General features: G+C 36.0%; 1 protein-coding gene across 5 annotated transcripts in view; it reads right to left on the bottom strand.

Moving 5' to 3' along the window:
• Nucleotides 1-24,444, bottom strand: part of LOC149805273 (uncharacterized) — a 107,039-nt gene that overhangs the window by 60,016 nt on the left and 22,579 nt on the right. For all 5 annotated transcript variants that reach the window (XM_089949008.1, XM_089949022.1, XM_089949010.1 and 2 more), the window contains 2 exons: nucleotides 22,339-22,422; nucleotides 9,615-9,772 (listed from right to left, as the gene is read on the bottom strand). In XM_089949008.1, the coding sequence (XP_089805134.1) occupies nucleotides 9,615-9,772; nucleotides 22,339-22,422 (242 nt within the window). The remainder of the gene's footprint in view (nucleotides 1-9,614; nucleotides 9,773-22,338; nucleotides 22,423-24,444) is intronic.

Below are 24,444 nucleotides of genomic sequence, written 5' to 3'. Positions count from 1 at the left end.
AACTCAATCCTTTTTCTCACAGTCACAAAGGAGAACAGGAAAACAGTTTTACCAGTAAGGCTTGAGAAAGAAACTTCATCCAGTGTTTTTTTTTTTTTAAATTTTGACAAAGCACACAACAGAAACAAGAGATTCCATTTAGAAGTTAGTGAGCAGGGATACCAGTCTCTGCAGCTCAAAATACTTGACAAGATCAGGAAGATGAGGGTCTGAACCAATAACCCTTGGAGAACTCAAACGTGTTGGACAGGTCTGACCAATAGCTTTTAATAGTAGAAACCAAACATTTGCTGTCTTCTGACAGGAAAAAGCCTGCAACTGCACTCATAGAGGGACATATAGAATTAATGCATTTCCTACAGCAACAATCACAAAAGATTCTCCGCAATACATCATGGACCTTGGACAGGGACAGTCTCCAAGCCTGGATGATGCAGTTAGCAACCTTTATCAAAAACTTGTCATCATGGACGGATTGCTTGAGATAAGCATAAAGGTGGAAAATCTGGGGGCTGTTGTGGAGAAGAAACCCTCTTTGCTGCAACAGCAGGTCCTTCCTCAGAGGTAATGTCCTGGGCTGGTCCACCAATGGATCAAGTGGATTGCTGAGCCACAATCGATGGGGCCATAAGAATGAGCTGAGCAATGGAGGTCCTGACTTTGTGGAGTGATTGCAGAATCATTCTGAAAGGTGGGAAGACATAAGTGATCAGATGATCCCACCTTTGACTGAAGGCATCCACTGCCCAGGCCTCCTGATCTGGAACTAGGGAGACATAAAACAGGAGCTAGTTGTTAGTCAAGTCATGAACAAGTCCATCAACTTAGTACATTCTTCCCAAGGGAACCAGACTTATCAGAGTTCAAGATCCCCAGGAGGGATAGATATAGGCAATGCAACGAGATCTTGGTCTGAAGTGCTGACAAGACAGCCAGGATTATGTCTATCCTGTCCAGTGGAACACAAACTTGCCCGAGGTTGGTGAGGAAATTCATACCTATATACATGAAATTATGTAAAGGGATTAGTTTAGATTTCTCTAAATTTGGAAGGAGTCCTAGTCCAGTCACTATGGACCAGCACCTTGACAGATCTTGTATGAGGTACTCTTTGAAGACATTGTGCATCAACCAGTCTTTGAAGCTGTATTGCCTTTAACATTGTGACTAGAAGGCAAGCCCAGGACCCCGTCCAAATCCCTATTTCCAATAACCCAGGATCCAAGGAGAAAGCTTATGATGCTAAGCTGGAGAATGAACCATGTAGCTGGATCATGGATGCTGTGTGTAAAGGGAGAAACAGATCAACTCTCATGTTGCCTGGTGAATTAATGGTCCCTAACAAATCTTTGATAGAGCTCCCAGACCACTGTCAAATAAGGGATGAGATCTGGTCATGATGTGTCCGTCCCAAGAGTCTCTATAACTGCAGAGGATTTTCTTGTGTTCCATGCCCAAAGACTTTGGACACAAGTCTGTTTCATCAAAAGACTATCTCTTCATCCTCCTGCCCTATACTGACAGGTGGGAGAAGGATGAGAACCCAAAGGAAGGCCAAGGGACTATATTGACCTGGTTCCTCTGCAGACTTGAAAGGAGACAGGGCTTCTCAGCTCAGCTTTTCATGGAGAGTGGTGGGACTGCCCCTAGAATCAGATTTAGGATTATGGGAGCTCCTGGAATGCATAACCTAACAGAGTTCTGTGACTCTTCACGTGAAACACAGCTCTTGATTTTATGAGACAGATTTCATATACTTCTGTGATTGAGGAGTGATTAGTTCCATACTCTCCTGGGACCGAGAGTTCTAATCCAAGTCACACAGGACTAAAAAAGAAACTGTTCCAATAGGACAGTACTCTTCTTTAGGGCAGAGGAAGATCTTATACACTCCAGGGATCAATGAACAACAAGGGAAGAAGGGTGTTTCTTTCTCCCTCTACAGGTGTGCTGCACAACTGTCTGTTCATATACACTCCATACAGGATAAACATGTGGAGTGAGAATCCCACTGAATTCATTTCCCCACAACATTCCTGAAAACAAAAGTATCTGCTACTCAAAGCTAGTACAGCTCTCCCTCGATAACTTGCATATAACAGGATCCACAAGCATAGACTGCACTATAAGCAAAGTGCAAGTTACTGAGGGACCTCCAAAAATTGAAAAACATTGCTTTGACATAGAGACAACCCGGGGGGTGGGGGTGGGGCGGGCAGGCAGCGTTAAGGAACTGGGCTGTTTATTGACTGAATCCTCTTTTTACAATCACATCGATAATAATTTTCAACAACGCGTTTTTTCTAATAAGTTGTTCGTCATTCTGTTTAAATAATATTTATTTTCAAAATGCCCAACATACACGTGTATGCGAAAAAATCTGTAATACGTCACTGCTTTTTGTTTTCCTGGTGAGACTGGTTCCCTTAGTGGTGTTTAATATTATCTTGCCAAATCGGGAGTCCACAGAACAGGGAACTAGACTAACTGTTGATGCACCACCAAACAAGATTCCTTTTTTTCAAAAACACACAACATTTATTTCATGCGACAATCGTCTATGTCAAAACTCAATTTTTGGACTGTTCATTTAGTACAATATTGATATCATGATTTCATTGGAAGTAATAATGAAACTTCTTATCATCCTTGAGGATATCTCTAAGTGCCAGTTCAAGAATTCTCTGAAACTTGCTTGCACACAATGGTCCGTATCTGTGAAATCAAGCTCTTTATTTTACAAAGTATTCATTTCGCTTCGCTGCCTTGTTATCTTTGATCACAGTTATGAAAGAGTTGGTTAATTTAAGGTGTTTATGTTACATACACAATAACATTTATAAGTGTTTGATTGATCAAATGAAGCAAGTTCACCTGACAATTACGACCAGGGCTGCTAGATTTTAAGTTAGTAAGATTTTGGTACCTTTTAACTCTTCTTTTATTCCACCTCCTTTATTTGATCCAAAAGACATAACTAACGTGGTAATACAAAAGAGGTCAGCTTTTAATTCAGTGCAACAATACAACAAATACTTCCGGAAGTCACTTAATTAGGTGTGCAGGAAAAGGGTTGGGTTTAAGAGACAATGCCACAGTGGATTAAAGAGTTTTATCTCAGATACAGTTTCAGATTTTTTTAAAAATATAATTTATGTTGGAGTGCATTGTACAACATGCAAATTTCAAACGATCTAAAAGGTGTCCCACAACTTACGACTGGAAAAACATGATGTGTCTCAGAACATACACTGCGCACAAAACTTACTTAAAAATTAATTTATTGTGTCCTAACAAATAGTGTGCCAACATATATGGTAAATACAGAAGTGATTCTCAAATGAATGCCATTGCATCCTTTGTTGTTCTGTTGTTGTTCTATGGTTTAACGCCATTTTTCAGCGCAACATAGGCTATACATGGCGGCCAGTATAACAGGTGGAGGATGAACCCTGGAAAATCCAGGGAAGATCCACCGACCCACGAGAAGCTACTGGCAGGCTTTCCCACGTACCCACGCTAGCCGAGCCTTGGACTTGAACCCACACAGACAGAGGTGAGATGGCAGTGATCCAGAACGGTGAGCGCTTTAGACCACTCAGCCACTCGGGCCCCCCCCATTACATCCTTTAATCATTAAGCAAACTGATCATAAGCAGATTTACACTTCAGTCAAACTTTAGTTGGTGTTAAATATGCTCATGTTAGCTACCCAAGTCAAAAGAGTTGAACAAGCAATGAGGGATCAAAGTCAGTTACTTACCCTAAATCAGAGAGGTAGCCCCACCAGAAAACCAGATCCAACAAATCCTTCATCTTGCATTTTATTACGTCTCTATTTTTTTAACAATAAAATAAACTGGGGTTAAAATATATTGGCATAAAATTCAGTTTAAAATTTGGGGAAGGCTTTATGTCAACAATGAAACAAGGCAGGTATCTTGATTTTTGGTTGTTTTTAAAAAAACACAACAACAAATGAACAGTGTCTTTCTGGGCAAAACTCTTGCATGATTACACTACTTATATACAATACATAAATAGCTTGTTTTCATGTTCCATGATAATCCTTGGTCAGCAGTAACTTCTTTATATTTTATAATCAATAATAATTTCTTATATATTATTGGATCAGCCCTAAATTCAATCTTATCATCATCTTCATCAGATGATGATGATAATGACCATTGTTGTTTTCAATGGATGATACCAAAATATGGATGATGCTAAAATCAGCTACCAGTAATCTGAATTCCAATTACAGAACATTTTATCAAATTACACAGTAGTCATAAAAAATAATATGCTATACGGTAAAACTGTAAAGGCAAGTTTTTTTTCAAAGCGGTCAAAAATTATGTTGAAAAATCATTAAGTGGCCTTCATCTTGAGACATTCATATTTCTACCAAATTAATAAGAAAGTGCTCCCCAGCAAAATTTTCATGTTTATCCCCTGTTTAAAGATACGAGCAATTTGATGAACCATTATATTATTTATAACATGAACATACAATGATAATAATCACAATTATACCTTCTAAATTTCTAATTTTAAGGTTGAATTAAATTCTTGAAGATTAACAATCTATGTATTCAAAGATGAGGAGCCAATTTTTATCGACTGAAGAACATTGTTTCCAATTTACAAACTGTGTAGATATGATATCTATGATAAGTCCACAAATTATCTGTTCTTTACTATGACTTGAATTTTTTGTAAATACTGTTATTTGGTAATATAAATTTTAAATGGAGTGTTTCAAGAAAGGAAATCAAATTTGACAGGATGTTATTTGTGACAGCAAACATTGACTGTATTCCAAGTAATATTAGCAAAATAAATTACCTCCAATTATGGCAAATTTTTTAAAACAAATCGGTGTTTATATATAAAGTATTTCAAAATTACACTTAGGCAGGATTAGAGTTTTCATGTGGCATCATCAAAACCTAAAGGTCAACAACTAATTACACGGTTCTGCTTGCTTTTATAAATATAAATTTCAAGGTCATTTTCAGGTGTTTTCCAGGATGAAATTAAATTGTTCAAGGTTAACATATGACCATTACTGAATGGAATTAAAGAACATTTTGGATTATAAAACATGCATTTTCCAAATCTGAAGATGTTTCTCTTTCAAGACTCTTGAAAACATATGTCAGAAAATATGATCATGTACAAAACCACAAAATGAGTCACAGGAAACAAATCTGACTATATTCCTATATAATGGCATTTAAAGCCATTTCAATGTACAGAATATAAATCCTAACTTTACTTTACTGACCCGCATTATGTTGCTATATGGAAACAACATAATGAGCATAAATTATTATGTTTCCTTTCAAACCTTTAATTCTAAAGAATTCTAGAGCAATAGTTGTGCATGTTATACAAAGCAAACATTTCTTATCACAGTATAAAAAAAAACCACCAAATAAATGCAAAGTATTAGAATCTTAGCTTGTAACGAAAACAGTTTAACCGTGAATTTATGTTTGCCAATAAAATCTCAAACAAGATTTTGCAACCAACCTAAAGTCCTTAAGATGGTTTGGTTAAAAATTCCATCATTTAAAGACATTTACAAAAGGGTTGATTTAATTTTGAAAACAGACCTTCAAAATTATATATTGTTGAATAAACAATGACTGAATTTTCTGTAAAATCAACTGGTCTTCTTGTAGTTCAATAAACCAGTCCCAAAACCTGTTTTGATACATGGGCTCTTATCATTTTTTTAATACATAATAAAAGAGATGACACTTTCCCATTTCTCCTGTGTTCTATTTCAGATCTGAAACCAATGCTTCAAGCTAAATGTCAGTGTATAATAGTTTCGCTGCAAAGTTCAGCTCAGAGATTTGACATTTTTCTAATCTGGGTTTCCTCCAAATATTCCAACCCCATTTTTCACATTTGGACATTTAGGATGGAGTGTGGGGTTCAGAGCAATTATATATAAAAAAATTGGAATCTGCTGCCACTGTAAGATAGCTTATAAGCGGGCCTAGTAAATTAAAATTATGTTATATTGATTTATACCTGCATGAAATAGGAAAATTATCTATTTTCTCAAAAATGGCAGGTATTATTTTCATTATGTCTTTAATCCGCTGACAGACTAGATGAAACTCAGCATAGATGAAACCTGACATGGCACTCACCATTTGCGATTAATAGTCACATGACTTCACAACTCTCAAACAATGATATTGTAAGTCCAATAGGCACATGATATCAACAAAAACTCCTTTTTAATGTCGTTGAACACAGTTTCAATTATATTAAATGAAAGTCTGATACCTTTTCTAAACACCATAAAGAACAGAATTCTCAACATATTTATTTCGAGAACAACTAAAAGAAACTTGGGCAGTCTGATTCATCAAGCAGAGTAGTCTGGTTCCCTGCTTTGTATGCTCCCTGTGTGAGAGAGCATACGTCAACGTGATAGTCATGTGATACAACAAAACTCTGGAAGTAGGTCTGAAAATAAGTATAGAGAATTTTGTGCTCTTTCATTTTTGTATTTTTATTTACAACCAGTAAACGACTTTCATTTTTAAAAAAATTCTACAATATTTGAAAATGACAGTTGTGAGATTTTGTGTGCTCGTGCGACTGGCAATCAAAATCACTAGTACCAGCTCAAATTTCATCAACGCATTAGTTTTATCGCCTTTCAGCAGATAAAAAACATAACAATTTTAACCCCTTTAGCTACGATTACCGCATCTAAGCTTCACCTGTAAATAGCTCATGAACCCCACTGACGCATATATGCAATGTCGATTAGCCTAGTTTACTACCCCAGTGTCACTTATGTGTGTATAGTTTAGCAGTACTCGAATCCCCAGTGTTGCATCTATGCGGATGTGACTGCTGTGTTAACTAAACATTGATTGGTTGAAAGTACAGAAGTTTACATATTTTTGATGATCATAACCAACGAGAGGACTTTACTCAACATTTTGATACATGTGTGAAAGCTGTGATGTTAAATTTACACACTGTTGGGGATTTTGTGCACTTTACGAAACACGTGTAGTTGAGATAAACAAAGATGGATTCCGATTCAGATATGAGCAACTTTAAAGGGTTCAGTGCAAGCGATATCGAAGAGTTCAATGGATCATTCTTAGAAAATGGATCGGATATTGATATTAGTCCCGTTTCAACACCAGATGCAAGTGATTTTTAATCAGATGACGAGACTGACATAGTCCCACTTGCACAATGGAGTTATGACCTCGCCGTGTTCGAGATCAATGATTTTGATTCTCATGTTGGTTCAGCAATCAAGCTTGGACTAAGCAATGAGAACAATTTTATTTCTTCTCAATTTTTTTTCTGAATGTCTGACAGAAAAGCTTGGGAAAGAAACAAACGATTATGTCAAGAAAATGGGGAACCAAAAGCAAGACCTGAGGACGAAATGGTATGAAATCGGCATCATGGAGATGTGGGCATATTTTGGAATATGCATCGTCATTTAAGGGTGGATAATGACTGTTTTGAGAGGTACCACTCTAAACTTTGTAATATAAAGTGGAAATATATGTATAACAGACGCTATACAAGGTAAGCTGTTTTTTAATTCACTGAAATCCAGCAAAAACTAATGAAATAATGAATGTAAATGTAACCATGTTTTCATTGTCATTTTCTGTAGTCAGCCTTGATGATGCTCTAGTATTCAGCCTAGGAACCAGCCTCAGTAGTCTCAGTAACTGATATGATAGCACTCAGCAGTAGTGAAACTGCACAACAGCTGTAGTAGCTAAAGGGTTAATACTCACAATTTCTGCGAAAATATATAATTTTCATATCAATTTTATGCAGGTATAATTTGATTTAACAATGTTTAAGTTTCAGACATGATTTCGGTATTGCACAAAAAAAGCTGAAATTTGCAAGGGGGGTTTGGGGATCCTCCCCCACAGGGTCTCGAGGGGCAGCATCCTTGATCTGGGGGTCTAGGGGCCAAAGAACCCCGACCAAAAGTGCATTTTACAATCATAAAAAATTGCTCCTGGCGCAACTTATGATCATAATAGATGACAAAATAATCATTTGAAAAACTACCAAACTTACCAAAATTTTTCAACCTGACTTAAATAATTTCACAATATTTATTATCACATGAATCTGTTCTCCAATACTATTGGTGCTTAAGTTATTTCATGTGCATGTCAGTGTTCACATCGCAATTAAGTCACAATAATTTCTCAATTTTTGCAGCAAATATATTATACTTCTCTCTTTTCATAACAAATCTGTAAAATAAACACCCAAGTACATCAGCTATAAAAAAATAATCCCATACATTCACTGGTCTTTTTCTCCAATGGACACAACCTGTTGACATTCCAGTCGAGCTCTTTTTGCAGCTTTGGCAAAGATTTCTTTAGCCTTCCTTTTTGGGCCCAATGTGCAATCGTTTCTTTTTCTTCTCATTGAGAGCCTTTTTTCTTTCAAGCTGGTGCTTGTATTGGCGACATGCAGTGCACATATTCTGACAGAGCTATATCTGTTCTCTCATACAAGAAATCTTTCTTCTTATAGTAATTAACTGCACTTTTTCCAGATGCCTTCTGAGCTTCAATTTTTCTATATGCAGCTTCTTTTGTAGGTACCGTTCCAAACTCTTCCAACCACAATTAACATAGAACAGAGGTCACAAAATGCCAGTCCTCTAGCGTTCAGTTTTCTTATAAACTGACCAACTAAATTTTCATTGACGTTTCACTCCAGCCATTCCCATTTCCAAAAGTTTTTTAAACCTTTATCTAACTTCTTGTGTCATGGTCTCTCTCAACAACTCAGAAAGCCATTTTTTGCAAGCATGCTTCTTCTTTCCATTGCCATCAGTTTCCATTACATGAATATTCATTGGATGAATTTAAACTTTTGACCACTCAAAATACTCTTTACGAGAGTTGTAAGCTAACTAATACATGTAACGAATATGTTACAAGGGTCGTTGCAGAATGAGACTGAACAGACTGTTTTTAAAAAACAGAATTAGAGATGACAAAAAAACAGACTATATCAAGAAAAATCAGATTCAAGTCAGGAGTAAAGTGAAATTCCACTTTAAAATGGAGAAAATCATGTCTGAAGTTTGTGTGCCTATCCGCTAAGCGGCTATGCTTTAATGCCACCATGTTCTCCTCTTGAGATGCTAGACTGGTTTTCATACTTCTGATATAAAAAAAGATATGGATATCAAACTGTCTGTGGATATCGAACTGTTTCATATTGGTATGATTTTGGTCATCATGGGGTCCATAGTATTATCACATTATATCCAGAACTGTGTTACAGTAAAGTATATTATAAAAGAGCTGTAACAAATGGTCTCCATTCGTATTTTCTTTGGTGAAAGTGACTTTCTTCAGTAAAAATTTAACATTTCATTGTTGGACAAATCCCTTATCTGGCAGCCTGTGACACAATAAATTCTGCTTGGCAAGAAAATTTTAATTTAACATTTCAAACTTTTCACAAAAAATATCAGAAAAACTGAATTTTTTTCTGCACTTTAATATAAATCCTGATACTAGGTAAGTTCTATATATGAACACTTTTGTTTGTTTTGTACTTACTGCTCCAGATATTGTCATCCCAACACCTAAGATAAGTCCACCCGTGAAAACTGTCAGGACTCCTTTATTTCGCAGACTAGAGCCAAATGCTTGCTGTATGTTGAGAAATGTCCTCCTTGTAAATGGCAGCATGGAAAGTAAGGACATAACAAACATCCCTGAAAGGAACAAAACTTCATCTTGTACATGATGGGCAATTCAGCTGTTTTAATCTTTAAAGTACACAGTGAATAAAGTATCTTGCAACTTACATACACAAACACATCATCTTTTAATAGTATATTGTGTGAGATGCCTTCATACAGATACAGTACTGGTGTACTTCAGACTCGGTCACTCCAGGCATTAAGGCTAAAAAGATGTAATGGATACATCCTCAGTTACATTATGTCACACAATGTACTTGCACACTTTATCATTATATCCCATCGATTGTAGTGTAGAACTGTCAATTGCTTCATGTCAGGTTTTCAAAACTCTTTAAATACTATCATAACATCTCCACATAAGATGCATATCAGCATAACTAATGATCAATAAAATCAAAATGCGACAAAACTTTAATATAGAAACAAACCATTAAATATACATCCAAAAAGCCCATCACACGTTGTACAGTTATGTACAGTTCATGATGCTCAAGGTAATCAAAATGATAGTCAAGGACATGAACCACTACTGGGACATCAGTGCTGGGTGGAAGGAGGGAATCTAACAATAGCACCAGGTAAAGTTTGTGTTCATTTTCATCAGATCTCTATACGACAATCTGCTCTGCTTTGGAAGATCGATTTTGCTTTGATTTTATGTATTATACCTCTGCTATTATGAGTTGCAAGTCTGCATTGTGTGATTCCAGAGATGATTTATGACACTTTTTGCACCTATCAACTAATGAGTACCTGATGACATTTCATTTTTTTCTGAATACCAGAAAAGTCATATCACTGTCTCCTGGGTCATACTTCAGCTGTTTATGTTAATTTTTAAGTCATTTCTAGTAACTTCTAAGTCTCTTCTCTATATCATATTTGCAATTGCACACTCTCTTGTCATCATCTAATTTCTCATTTCAGTGCTGGCTGCACACCCTACAAATATTTAACATGTTTACAACTGTCATTGTACAATGTATTAAATGTTTATTAAAACACATTGTTCAGTACAGTTCATTATTCATAGAGTTGGTGAGCAAGACCTTTATCAACTGGTCAACACCAGCCTGAAACGGGGCCATCTAAACACTGCCAAGAAGCACTGAGAAGAATAAGAATACACTAAGTACACTAAAAAGTAGGGGTGAAACAATTCATCAATATATCAATGTATCAGTACTTTAGCTGTAATGATACACATATCGATACAAGAGACAGAGAATCGATACAAAACGATACTTACCATATATACATTATGTAAGTCTTCTGTAGTCATCAATAATTATTTTATTAGTTTGCCTTGTTATTCTTTAAAATTAGAATTCATCTAAAACAGAATCTGCATTGATTCACAGGCACTCTTTTTATTAGTAAAAACAAAAACTACTATTGAGAAAACTCGCTCACTGTCTACAAACTAACACAAAGTGACATGGTTCGTAATTTGCCCTCCCCATTCCATGCTAATTATCTTAACTCAGCATATTCAGTATATACTATACATTTCAAACATGTTCCACATGTATACCACTTTACATGAAGTTTCTTTGATGGATTGTATCATGTTTACTTTTGGTTGATTTGAAAGCTAAACTCCTGGTGTGTCACACAGTTTCATATGATACACTGAATTCTTATTTGTGGTTACTGCTTGTTCCCATCTAGTATAAAACAATAACCACCAATAAAAAATTATTGTAGCTTTTACTGCCTGCGTGCCAGAAAGGAAGTACTGGCAAAGCAACAGAAAACTTAGTGTGAAAGTCATTAATTGATATGTAATGAACTTAAACTGAGATGCTGTCATGGTGTGCAATTGCATGCAAAATTTGTATCAATTCATGAACTTGGAAACAGTGATGTGCGTGAAACTCACTCAAAAATTAGTTTTAAGTCCTGCATATGAAAATGTGCTCGGCGAATTATACAATTTTTATTTAACTGTTCTTCTCACAACGTCTGTTTTTCGGGAAGGCAACTGTTGACTAACTGGGTTTGTAAAGCATGATATGAATGGTTGTTAAATTAAATTTGATTGGCACACAGTCCCCATGAATAAACATTATTATGGCATAGTCTGAACCTTCCATGAAGTTTTACAAATGCATGTTTAAAATACGGGCCACCTAGAATCCCTAAAATGTCTAATTCCCAGCATGGTTCATTACGATTTACATAGGCATATACTGGCTGATGATAGTGATGATGACAATTATGTTTAACGTTATGAACTATATCAGACTATTGGATCTGGGAAAGTGCTGATGGAGATAGCAGTGAGTTATTTAAAGTCCAAAAATTATGTTAAATATGAGTCAGATACAAATGTTGGGTGGACAAAAACAGATGGCACGACAGTCAATCTCCCTTTCAGAGGTATTTCGAAATTAAATGTAGAAAGGGCAGAATACTGAGCCTAGTTAAAATACAGACAATTCAAAATATTGTGTGCAATGCTACAAAACCATGTATCCATATCAGGATTAAACTAAACTGAATAAAAAAAGGGTTAAAAAAATTAAATTAAGAAATAAAAATATTTATTTGAATACATGTCTGCACAAGCATACTATGGCATCTATGGACTAAAAGCCCTAATTATAGCATTATGTTACAGATAAGAAATCTGGCATAGTAGTTTGGCAAACTACTGATTTTACTAAGCTAATTTTGTTAGTGAGAAGTCCTATTTTGGAGCAGATGTAGCCAAAAGATAATATCTTTGAGCTCTGGAAAATTGTCATAATGATCAGTTTCCAACATATTCAAGCTGACAAAGTTTGCTATGCATATATGCCCCTTCAGAAGAAAGCACAGAACAATATTCATACACAGATAAGGAACAGAGTATGGTAATACATAATTAACCTGGATTAATGCTTATACAACTAAAGATGTTGATTTCAGTAGAGCTCAAAGAAAGTGGAGAAGGTGGAGAGACATACTGAAATGTTGGGTAAATAATGAACTATGGCCATTTTTTCCTCCCCTCTTGTTTTTTCACTGTCTCTTTTTTCTTTGACACATTGGAGGTCTCCCTAAAGAAAAAATCCTGATAGTCTCTCTCCTTAAACTGTCAATGGGAAACAAATTTGGAATTTCTCCTTTTATGCAGAGATATTTAGCCAGTGAATGAAGTTGCCGATGGAATAAATAAAATTAGCACAAAATCAGCAATAGGGCAGATTACAAATTGCTCAAGTTTATCACCTTGTGTAAGTTACAAAAAATAAATATAGAATAGGAATGGGTGTTGTCAGCAGTTTTCCTAATTTACTAACAAATACAAGTACCTGTGGCCGCAATAGTCTTTTACATATCTGCAGAAGTACAATGTGATAGATTTTGTTGGTATTCATCCTCATTACCTAGATTTGTTTTAGATGAGATTTCTTGGCACGAGGAAATTCATTATTTCTTCTGTTTTTAAGATAACATCATAATCTTTTCCGAATTTAAGTGAGACAAGAAATTAGTAATAAGATGGTTTCAAAGCAATGATGCCATGCAAAACAAAGGATCTGGTGGCTAACATGAGCTAAAAAAAGCCACCATTAAATGGTCTAAAATGCTGAAACAAACTCACTGACAACCAACAGGCAGTCTGTTTGAAAGTATCTTTGTTATCTTGTCATCGCTAAGACTTGCATATAAATATATGACAATTATGTATATCTGTAATCTGCATACTGGAAATACAACCAGTATGTCAACATACATAAAAGGGTACCATCTACTTTCCAAAGATGGAAAGACCATTAAGTTTATATGTGTATCGATATGTATCATATCACAGCTGTATATCGTGAATCGTATCAATATGTGGCACAGGTGTATCATTTCACCCCCATTAAAAAGACACAAACAAATAAAGAAAGGCACTAAAATGTACAAACAATCAATGACAATCTCAAATTGCTGTTCTATAACTTTTTATGAGCAATAGGAGTGGTTAAAAACCCGTCTATTTGGATCTTTTAGTGTACTGGTCAGGTGCAGGATGTTGGTAGGTACTCAATAGTCACAATAAACAGATAAATTAATTGTTATGGCAATTCTGATTCACAACCACTTAACTGTTATGGTAGCAACTCATGGTAATTTTCACTACCCGAATGGATTAACGACTGCTGGGTTTTGGTGATCTGTCAAAAGATGCCTCTCACTGATGTACTTTCTTGACCTTCATGACAATCCACCTCAAAATAATGGAGGCTGAAATATCAGTCAAGCCCTTTACAGGAAGAAAAAGATGCTTCTCACCCTTTCTTCTCCCTTTAGAGGCATCCAAAGGAATTACAAAGCCCAAACTGGGCATACAAGTTGATCATCCCAAAAGTGTGAACAGTGGAATCAGCTATGGATTGCTGCAAAACACATTCTGGGAGGACTATCTTGCATCTCCTGGACAGACTATCTGCCAAATATTCATTTTGCCAGGAATGTGGCAAATTCAGAGGGTGATACATTCTGAGATTGCCAGGGAAGGAGGTTCCAAAACTCCATGCAGAAAGAAGGGGTATGTATGCCTCCTTTTAGCCTTAGGTATGTTACTAACGATGTGTTGCTGGTGGAGAACAGCAATTTCTTGTTCTGTCAACATACCCCTAAAGGGCTAAGAACACTGCCCTCATTTATACATTGTTCATTGACAGATTCTTCCAGGGAATATGAACCTTGAAGAATTAGCCCTTCTGGCTCTGGATAAGTACCCAACCTGTAATTTAACACATCTGTGAACAGATAGGAGTTGGGTTCAGGGCAGTCCCAATTTGCCCATCTGGTCAGATAATGGTGGAAATCTGGTCCCAGAGAAATCTGTGCTATCACAGGAGCCTCATGTGGTTTCAAGTTTGCTAGAAGAAACTGAATGGGGTGCTAATACAATCTGCCAAGGGAAACCAGGTCCACTGCAGGGTTCATGGTTCCAAGGAATAGATATAGACAAGCTAACAATGAGCTTTGGTTTCTCAGCATCTCCAACAAGGCCAGATTTGTCTACTCGGACATGGATTAACCCCTTTTTCTGTGAGGAAATTCAGCTGCAGTTTCTCTTGGTCGGGTAAAAGACAGTCTGGTAAACCAACAATAAGCCAGATCTTCTGATGACCATATAGTACTAATATTAGTACCCTTACTCCTACCTCGTGGACAGGGTACTAACATGAGCATATACGTGTCAATGGAGCAGGCCTGGTGTGATTCACATCCGGTGCTCTTTTAACCTAATATCAACAATTTGAACATATTCCTAGCAGATAATCCAATAAAATGAGTAGTCCTCTTATTTAATACTGGAAGTATAGAAAACCATTGTAGAAACAGTTGTAAAATCTCATTTACCATTTTTATCTGATATTTTTGCTTAGATTGTCTGCCATATTAGTTCAAATAATGATTACTTCCGTTCTCAGCCTCATTTGATTGTGTGCCATAAGGACATCGAGGCCTTATTTGGAAACATAAACAAACTGTAGTAAAAATATGGCACGGTTTGAGTCAGAAATTCTGCACATTAAAAGTAAATACGGTTTATCGGCAACCTTGAAATTATACCAAGAAGCCATTATTCGCCACTTGTTTGATAATAACATAGTGCAGAATATCCAAATATGGTCTGGCAAGCCTTACTTAAAATAGGGGTCACAGCGAGAGTCTCGTGTTATCTGTCATGGCGGACATGGTGAGGTTAGTGTAAAACTAGCCAATTTATTTTATCGTGTTAGGGCTTAATACAGTGTGACCCCGCTATAGCGCGCTCCGTTATAATGTGAATTCGGATATAACACGGTCATGGAGTGGCTCCCGAAATTTCATATACAGTAGTCCCCCTCTTGAACGGCCCCCCTGACCAGCGGCCACCCGCTCCTTACGGCCAGAATCCGTTGGCACCGACGAGTTTGTGTTCAAAAGTACCCCTCGCGAAAGGCCACCCGCCTAACGCGACCAGCGGCCAGCATATTAGTGCAAAATTATAAAATTTACCCCTCACAAGCGGCCGCATTTTATTTGAATATGTATCCAGAACCAGTATTGTATTCATGACGTATGTTAAGTAATCCGATTTCTGTTTGCCGATGTCAGGTTTTCGTTACTGAAAGAAGTGTTGAGTAAAGTACATTTACCACTAAGGTTAATATTATATCATTTACGCCTCACGAGAAGCCAAATTTATTCCATAAAAACCGAGAAAGACTCAAATTTTAATCCATACAAAAGGGTACGTACATATTATCCAATTAGCCTTACTGCTGTGTTATCATAAGATGTCCGGTTTAGTCACTGTGATAATTGTTAAGATTACAATTATCGAACAGTAGTAACAGCTGAGAAGTGGCAGTATCGATGTACAATACCCAAGTCAGCAGGAAAATGGTTTAATAGCCTTTATGGCTTCCCTTAGTAAGATATTGAGCTTGTTCACTTTGGTAATCAGTGGCTATTACTGCTGACAATAATTGTCAAAATTACGAATCCTTGCGGCCGCGAGGTCAAATCTGCGTGATGTTAATGGTACATATCGAAGCCGTTTTGTGTAAAGAAATGTATAAATGCAATAGGGTACCAGACTGCGACTAACGAATCACGTGACAAGATCACTTACTTTAAAAACACGGCAATTTGTTTAGATCCATACAAAATTGTTTTATCAGTATTGTAGTTCGCAACATGAATAACATACTGCAAAAAGATCAATATGTCATCGAGAAAAATAAAAATTCTCAGTTTAGAGGAGAACGTGAAAGTTATTCAACGGGGGGGGGGGGGATGGCGCAGAAAAATAACGTCAGGAAGACTCAGATAAACAATATCATAAAAGATAATGAAACAATTCTGCAGAAGTGGAAAGGTGAAATGGACGGAGAAAGGAAGATTGTTTGAGCCAGGAGACGTTTGTATGCTGATTTGAAAGACAAGAAAAAGCAAAAATTTTGTCAGCTGAATTGGAATATGACGACTTTATCGCAAGTAACGGATGGTTGCACAGATTTCAAGTGCGACACAATATCAAGAGTTCTGTCATTAGTGGCGAATCAGCTGATGTTAATAATGAAGTTGTCGAAGATTGGAACAAAAGACTAAACAAAATATGCAGGGGATATGACAGCAAGGGTATTTTTAATGTGACGAGACTGGTTTTTTTTTTTTTTTTTTTTTTTTAGAGTGATACCAACAAAGTGACAGATGATGTGAACTGTAACATAATTATAAAGACAGTTTTAAAACTATCAATGGTTATTCATAGCATTCTTTTGCAAATGATGACAAAGTTTGTTTTATATTTATTTCACATCATTCATGTGATTTTTTAATTAAAATATTAAATATTTAAAATTAAATGCACTTGTGACTTTTTTCATATGTATTTACTATTCACATTTGTCATCCCCCTCTAGAAAGGCCACCCGCATTATAAGGCCACTTTCCTGGTGCATTAGGGGTGGCCTTATAAGAGGGGGACTACTGTACATATATTTTTCTTGTGCACAAAAAAAATTCTTAAAAAGTACCAAAAAAATGTAACAAGTGGCTTATCATTTTGGGGAAGAGATCACGTATGAATAATGCAAGATGATCGTGACTTGGCTCCTGAAATTTTATATTTATTTTTCTTGTACACGAAAAAGTATTTTTCTCGTACACAAAAAAGTATTTTTTTTATTCTTAAAAGCTAAGAAGAAGAAAAAATGCATAAAAAGTTTATTCTGGGATTGCGTAGGTTTTCACCAATGTCGCAAACTTGGATTGTTTTTCCTTATTGGCTGCAAAACATACCATGTGGCTTTTTTTATTTGTTGCCGACATTGTTGGTTGTTTAAACTTCTATATACAACCATTGGTTTGGAGTGCAGAAATTCAGAGGCCCCATGAAAGGAAGCTGCAAACTGGATATAAAATACACTGAAATTTATCTACTGTTACATAAACAAATTCTTTGTCCATATTGACAAACCATCTAAACAGTGCATTGTTATATCATAATCCACATATCCTGACATCTAGCATGAGTTCTGTATGTTGTGAAATATCCGCTTTTTTGTTGTTGACATTTCTGATAACGGAGATATACCAGACGAGGCATGGTCTCGAAATCTATCTTTCATGGATTTTTGGCCACTCGCTAGTAATTAATATATTTACAAAGACTGACATTTGTATGTGGATGGTAAGTAAAATTCCTCTTCTTTTCACTCAGAATTAAATCCTTCAGAAAGCTCACATTTTCTGTAATAATCTCTGTCATCAGAACACCTGCGTCTCAATCGTCCGTTGACCCTTTGTTAATTTTCAGACGCATGCGTGGAAGGCAGCATCACTGTATATTCAAAATAAGCCAAACTTCTTTCACAACATGATCATACTTATAGTAGATTTCTACACTGTTTGTTTTTCTGACTTTAGTCATGACTTTTTTTGCTCCATTACATGATATGGGATCAGTTCGTAGCCTCAACCAAAACAAATCAAGTTGAGACTATGTCATCGTAACTAATGACCATCTAACTGGCTGTTGTGGAACAACCAGTCATCATATTACTGCAGGATAGGAATCCCGTTACCTTAACGCTTTAGCTATTACAGCTGTTGTGCAGTTTCACTACTGCTGAGTGCTATCATATCAGTTACTAAGACTACTGAGGCTGGTTCCTAGACTGAATACTAAAGCATCATCAAGGCTGACTACAGAAACTGACAATGAAAACATGGTTACATTTATATTATTTCATTAGTGTTTGCTGGATTTCAGTGAAATAAAAAACAGCTTACCTTGTTTAATGTCTGTTATTCATATATTTCCACTTTATATTACAAAGCTGAGAGTGATACCTCTCAAAACAGTCATTATCCACCCTTAAATGAAGATGTATATTCCAAAATACGCCCACATCTCTGTGATGCTGATTTCATACTATTTCAGCCTCATGTCTTGCTTTTGGTTCCTCATTTTCTTGACGTAATCGTTTGTTTCTTTCCCAAGCTTTTCCACCAGACATTCAGAAAAAAAACTTGAGAAAAAAATCATTCTCATTGCTTAGTCCAAGCTTGATTGTTGAACCAAATGAGAATCAAAATCATTGATCTCGAACATGGCGAGGTCATAACTCCATTGTGCAAGTGGGACTATGTCAGTCTCGTCATCTGATTAAAAATCACTTGCATCTGGTGTTGAAACGGGACTAATATCAATATCCGATCCATTTTCTAAGAATGATCCATTAAACTCTTCCATATCACTTACACTGAACCCTTTAAAGTTGCTCATATCTGAATCGGAATCCATCTTATTTTATCTCAACTACATGTGTTTCGTAATGTGCAGAAAATCCCCGACAGTGTGTCTAAATTTAACCTCTTAGCTTTCATACTTGTATTAAAATGTTGAGTAAACAGTTCTCTCATTGGTCATAATAGTCAAAATATGTAAACTTCTGTACTTTCAACCAATCAACGTTTAGTTAACATAGCCGTCACATCCGCATAGATGCGACACTGGGGTTTCGACTACTGCTGAACGGTATGCGAAGAACTTGCCCTGGGAGAACTCGCCCTATGGAGAACTTGCCCCAAGTATCTGGAAAAGTCATCCCAATTGGTTGGAGAAGTCACCCCAAAACTTTTCACCCAGATTATCTTTTTATAACAGAATTAAATCATCTTTTACATGATTCATATTTAGATTTTTTTATATACGCAACCACAAAAGAGATATTAACTGGTAATCATAAAAAGCAATATCACAGTAATATTTCTAAGGATGAAATTAAGTCTTTATATAATCTAATTAATGATGACAGTATAGTAATTAAAAAAGGATAAGTCAAACATTATTATTATTATTATTATTATGAATCAAGATGATTATGTTAATGTTGAATGTCAATTAAATGATGAAAAATACTACAAACATATTAACGAAGACCCGTCAATAGAAATTAAATTAAAAAATTCAACTTGCAATAATCAGATCGCTAAAAATAAGAATTCCATATATGATGAAATTGATACTTAATTTCCCTCTTAACACACATACACCTCAATTCTACATATTACCCAAAACTCATACAAATCCTGACCATAATTTACCTTTAAATTTTCCAGGATGACCCATTATATCAGGTTGTAATTCATATACTGAAAACCTATCCAAATTTATAAAATGCATCTATTGATTTGAAGAGCATAGCAAAAGGGACAGATAACACTTATTTTTCGTTAAGTACAGAAGCGGAGTTGATCAAATGGAAAAGTCGAAAAATTGAAAATTTTATAGATTTAATAAGTTACTAAGTTGAAGAAAAACAACAATAAATAAAGCCTTCACAACCATGTGGCAATATCGCAGAATTAATATATATGATCCTTGGGGCAATTTCTCCAGGCGAAGTGGGGCGACTTCTCCGACCATCATGGGGCGACTTCTCCTGACACCTGGGATAGTTCTCCCAGGGCAAGTTCTCCATGGGGCAAGTTCTCCGCTATTTCTGCTGAACTATACGCACATAAGCGACGCTGGGGTAGCAAACTAGGCTTATCGACACTGCATATATGCATCAGTGGGGTTCAGGAGCTATTTACAGGTGACGCTTAGATGCGGTAGTCATAGCTAAAGGGTTAAGTAGATGGAAACTACTTCAATGACTGGTAAAAGCAAATGGAAAGCTAAGCCAAATAGAGTGAACATTTTTAAAACCTCCCTGTCCAAGCAGAATGGGAGATACTTCCTGAGGGGAAAAATCAGAAATGTGAAGGTCACCAGGTCTTACGGTATTCATGAGGCTGTGGACTCCATCTTGAAAGGATGCTCATGCACAGACTTGTCTGATTAGAGTTATTACAGCTGCTGTACAAACTGACTACTGCTGAGTTTTATGATACCAGACACTGAGACAGCTAAGGCTAGTTGCTTAGGGCTGAATACTAAAGCAATGTCATCGAAGACTTTAGAAACTGACACTAGAAACATGGTTACAGTTATTTTCATTATTCCATTAGTAATTGTTTGATTTCAATGAAAAAAACTTACCTTGCATAGATTTCCAACTTCATATATTGCTATAAGAAATTTCAGTCATGTAAATTGTTTTGAATCCCACCAAATAAATCGAATAATGGCATTATTTACATACAAAATATGAATGAAATCCACGTTTTCTAGTTACACAATTATGAGTGGTACATCTCAAAACAGTAATAGAACAGAATTTCTGGGTATCTGCATAATGCTCATGACATTGAAGATCCTAAGAAATACCTGCATATCCATGGTGTTGGTATCATACCATTTGGATCTTGCTTTTGGTACATCTTCTTGGCATAATCTTTAATAGGCTTTTTTACCATTCACAAAAAAGCTTGAGAGAAACATCTTCTCACTGCTTAATGGTTTGAAGTTCAATCGCTAAACCAGTATCAATTGATTTTGCAAGTGGGACTCTGGTCTTCACCTTATCTGATTAAAAATCACTTACATCTGGTACTTCAACTGCATAAACAACATTATCAACACCACATAGAAGTGGCAGTGGGGGTTGTGGAATTATTTGCAGATGATTAATAAATGTAGAAGTGGTAGATAAAGGGTTATGATGGAAAGGTCGATAATTATATTAAACATCCACCATACAATGGACAAAGGAAATCATAAAGTAGAAAGCCAGAGACTGGACAGTGAATCCTTCTGTAGAAAGAATAATATACAGTTCTGTAGAAAGAAATGCACCTTGTCCTTTGATCAAACCAGAATCAAATTGTGGAACCACATTACTGCTATACAAAATGTTTTCTTGCATTTATTTAAAATAGCCTCAAAATTTATTTTCCATCTACTTTTACATCAAAGATAACATGCTAAAACAGGTTGTCAGTTGTGTGACCTTTGTGGCAAAATATGCCACTTAGTAAAAGTGCACCTTTAAAACAAGGTTCCCTTTCTTATCACACATTTCCTTACAAAAATAGTTCAGGTCATCATAGCACTGCTTCTGGTAATAATAAACTTAATAAGCCAGCTCATAATGACTTGGTTTTAAAGATACTGCATGATCTTAAAAATGGAATGAGACAAAAGCAATTGTTCTCAACAACCCTACCCCACTCCAAAGTAAAACAGACAAACGTAGACCGAAGTTTGAAAATTAACAGTCTAGTACCAGACAGGTTGGGTTTGGTGAAGTCAGGTAGGTAAAGTGTCTTGTCCAATGACACACCATCCTAGCTAATCTGGGCACATCCAATGGTCGGATATCATATTTGCACCATTATGGTCACAAATCAAACACCTTAACAACTGAGCCATGTGATTCCCACCAGGCTGGACATATCCAATGGTGGGATATCAAACCAGCACCATTATGGTCACAAATCAAAAACCTTAACAACCGAGCCATGTGATTCCCACCAGGCTGGACTTATCCAATGGTGGGATATCAAACTAGCACCATTATGGTCACAAATCAAACACCTTCATGACTGAGCAGTGTGATTCCCACCAGGACCAGGAAGTGAGATGCCTGGAAGCAGGGTCTTTTACTACAGAAAGCTTCTACTCTAAGTTACAGTCTACTCACCTGACACAACTGCAGAAAGGAACATCTTTAGCATGATGAATCTCTTTAGCAACATCTGTTCTTGTATTACTTGCGGTTCAAACACTGTAAATACATATATTCAAGAGATTATTATAACATCTCAGCAAACATCCCCAAACCAGCAAAATGTACAGAATGAAAAGATCATCTCATTCTGAAATGTCGTCTCTTACTTTCATCCTAAAAGTATGATATGGAATGGGGAGAATTAAAATTTAACAAAACCTGCTTTGTCTGCCAAGTATTTTTAATTATGTTGGGGATTTTGGAAATTGTTCATAAAAACATTAATGTCAAGATATTGTTACTAGTTGGTTAGGTTAAGCATTTATTTCATCACTGGCTCATGTAAAAGAAAGAAAAAAAAGCCTTACAAAAATTTGAACAAAGAGAAGTTACCAATGAAATTCAACAGGGTGCTGAATCAGAATGATTATACAGTTATTGGCATATTGACGATGACAATGGAATTTGGTATTTTCTCACTGTAAGGGATGAAACAATATACATCAGTCACATATCAATACAGTTCTTCTTGATACACAGCCTACAATATGATACATGATCAATACACATGAACTTCATGGTCTTTTCATCTTAAGAAAATCTGCCAGTTAGGGTAGTGTCATTTATGTGCTGACATAATATTTGTATTTCCAGTATGCAGATTACAGACTGAGAAACTTAATGTCATCTGTTCATATGCCATTCTCATCCTTGACAAGACATAAAATTCAAACATACTTTTTTTATTCAAACTTTTAGCCATTTCAAACTGCTCAGTTTCATCAGGCACATAACTCACGTGATCACGTGTGATTTGGATTTTTGAGAACTTAGCTTTAATAATTTTAGTGCTTGGTACATAGCTTTAACAATTTTAGCGCTTGGTACATTATATATAGTAATCATTATAATATATATATATATTACTTTTTTTTTAAACTATCCCTACCTACCCTAATTTCAAAATCGGTGCAATAGGAAACACATGGGGTGGGGGCTTAAATCTGGAATGCATGAAGGCGTTATCTTTAGAATAAAAGAAAACAGTACAATTAACTTGTGCAAGGAAATCTTATCTATAACAAGTCCATGTATGGGAGTGGAGATGACTAACAACCAAATCCTTCACACTGTCCTTCCTGCAGATGCAAAATAACTGCATTGGCTAAACACTTGTTTATGCCAATGATAAAGAAAATTGCTGTAAACACCCACTACCCTTCTACAAATTAACAAGGTGGCTATAACTGATGTGAGTCATGTGGTTTGGATGGAATCTGCCTTCTTGCCAATTCTGTGCTAATTTTTTTCATCCCATCAGCATGTTGTCACTGACTACATATATCAGTGTAAAAGACATTCCAAACTTGTTCCCCACGTATGATTTAAGTATTTTACAGATCTTTAAATAACCACTCTTGCATGCAGTTTCTCTGTTACATGTACTTTGTATCTGGACTGAGTCTGGAACCCAGTACTGCTGGTATGTCACACAATGAACTTGCTAGCATAGTTCTGATTGATGATTATTGTTTTGTTCTGAACATAAACAATAACTACAGTCATAAATGCATGCAACATCTTTCACCGTTTGACAAACCATGTTTAGCCTTCAAATTCAATACAAGTAGATAAGATGCGAAGCAACAGATAACCTTCACATCAATGTGGTTATTAAATGATAATAAAGTACTAAAATCATATATTGGGAATGAATCTGAAATGTTTTATTTATGTTCAATATGCTGATGAAACACAATAATTAACGTGGAATTCAGGTGGAGTGGGTGCTTATTTCTAACCAAGTTGGTCACCTCGAGATAATTTGTAAATGGCAAGCACGTGACAGTAACAATTTTTCCTCATTAGTGACAGAAATGAATGCATGTGCTTGCAATGGCTGTTTCACATGAAATATTGATTAAAAGAATAAAAAAGGCAAGCAACTAATAATTATTCACGACTGCTGACGATTAAAGTAACTTTTATCAGTTAAGTATCGGACACTCTATATCAATTCTTCACCTCTTGCATCAATATGGATACTGACATGAAAAGGTATCAATACACTGATATATT

Source organism: Sinohyriopsis cumingii, chromosome 2 (assembly GCF_028554795.1).
Source record: "Sinohyriopsis cumingii isolate HCF-2022 chromosome 2, ASM2855479v2, whole genome shotgun sequence".
NCBI lineage: Eukaryota > Metazoa > Mollusca > Bivalvia > Unionida > Unionidae > Sinohyriopsis > Sinohyriopsis cumingii.
The sequence above is the reverse complement of the archived record's forward strand: the minus strand, read 5'-3'. Positions and strand labels throughout refer to the sequence as shown.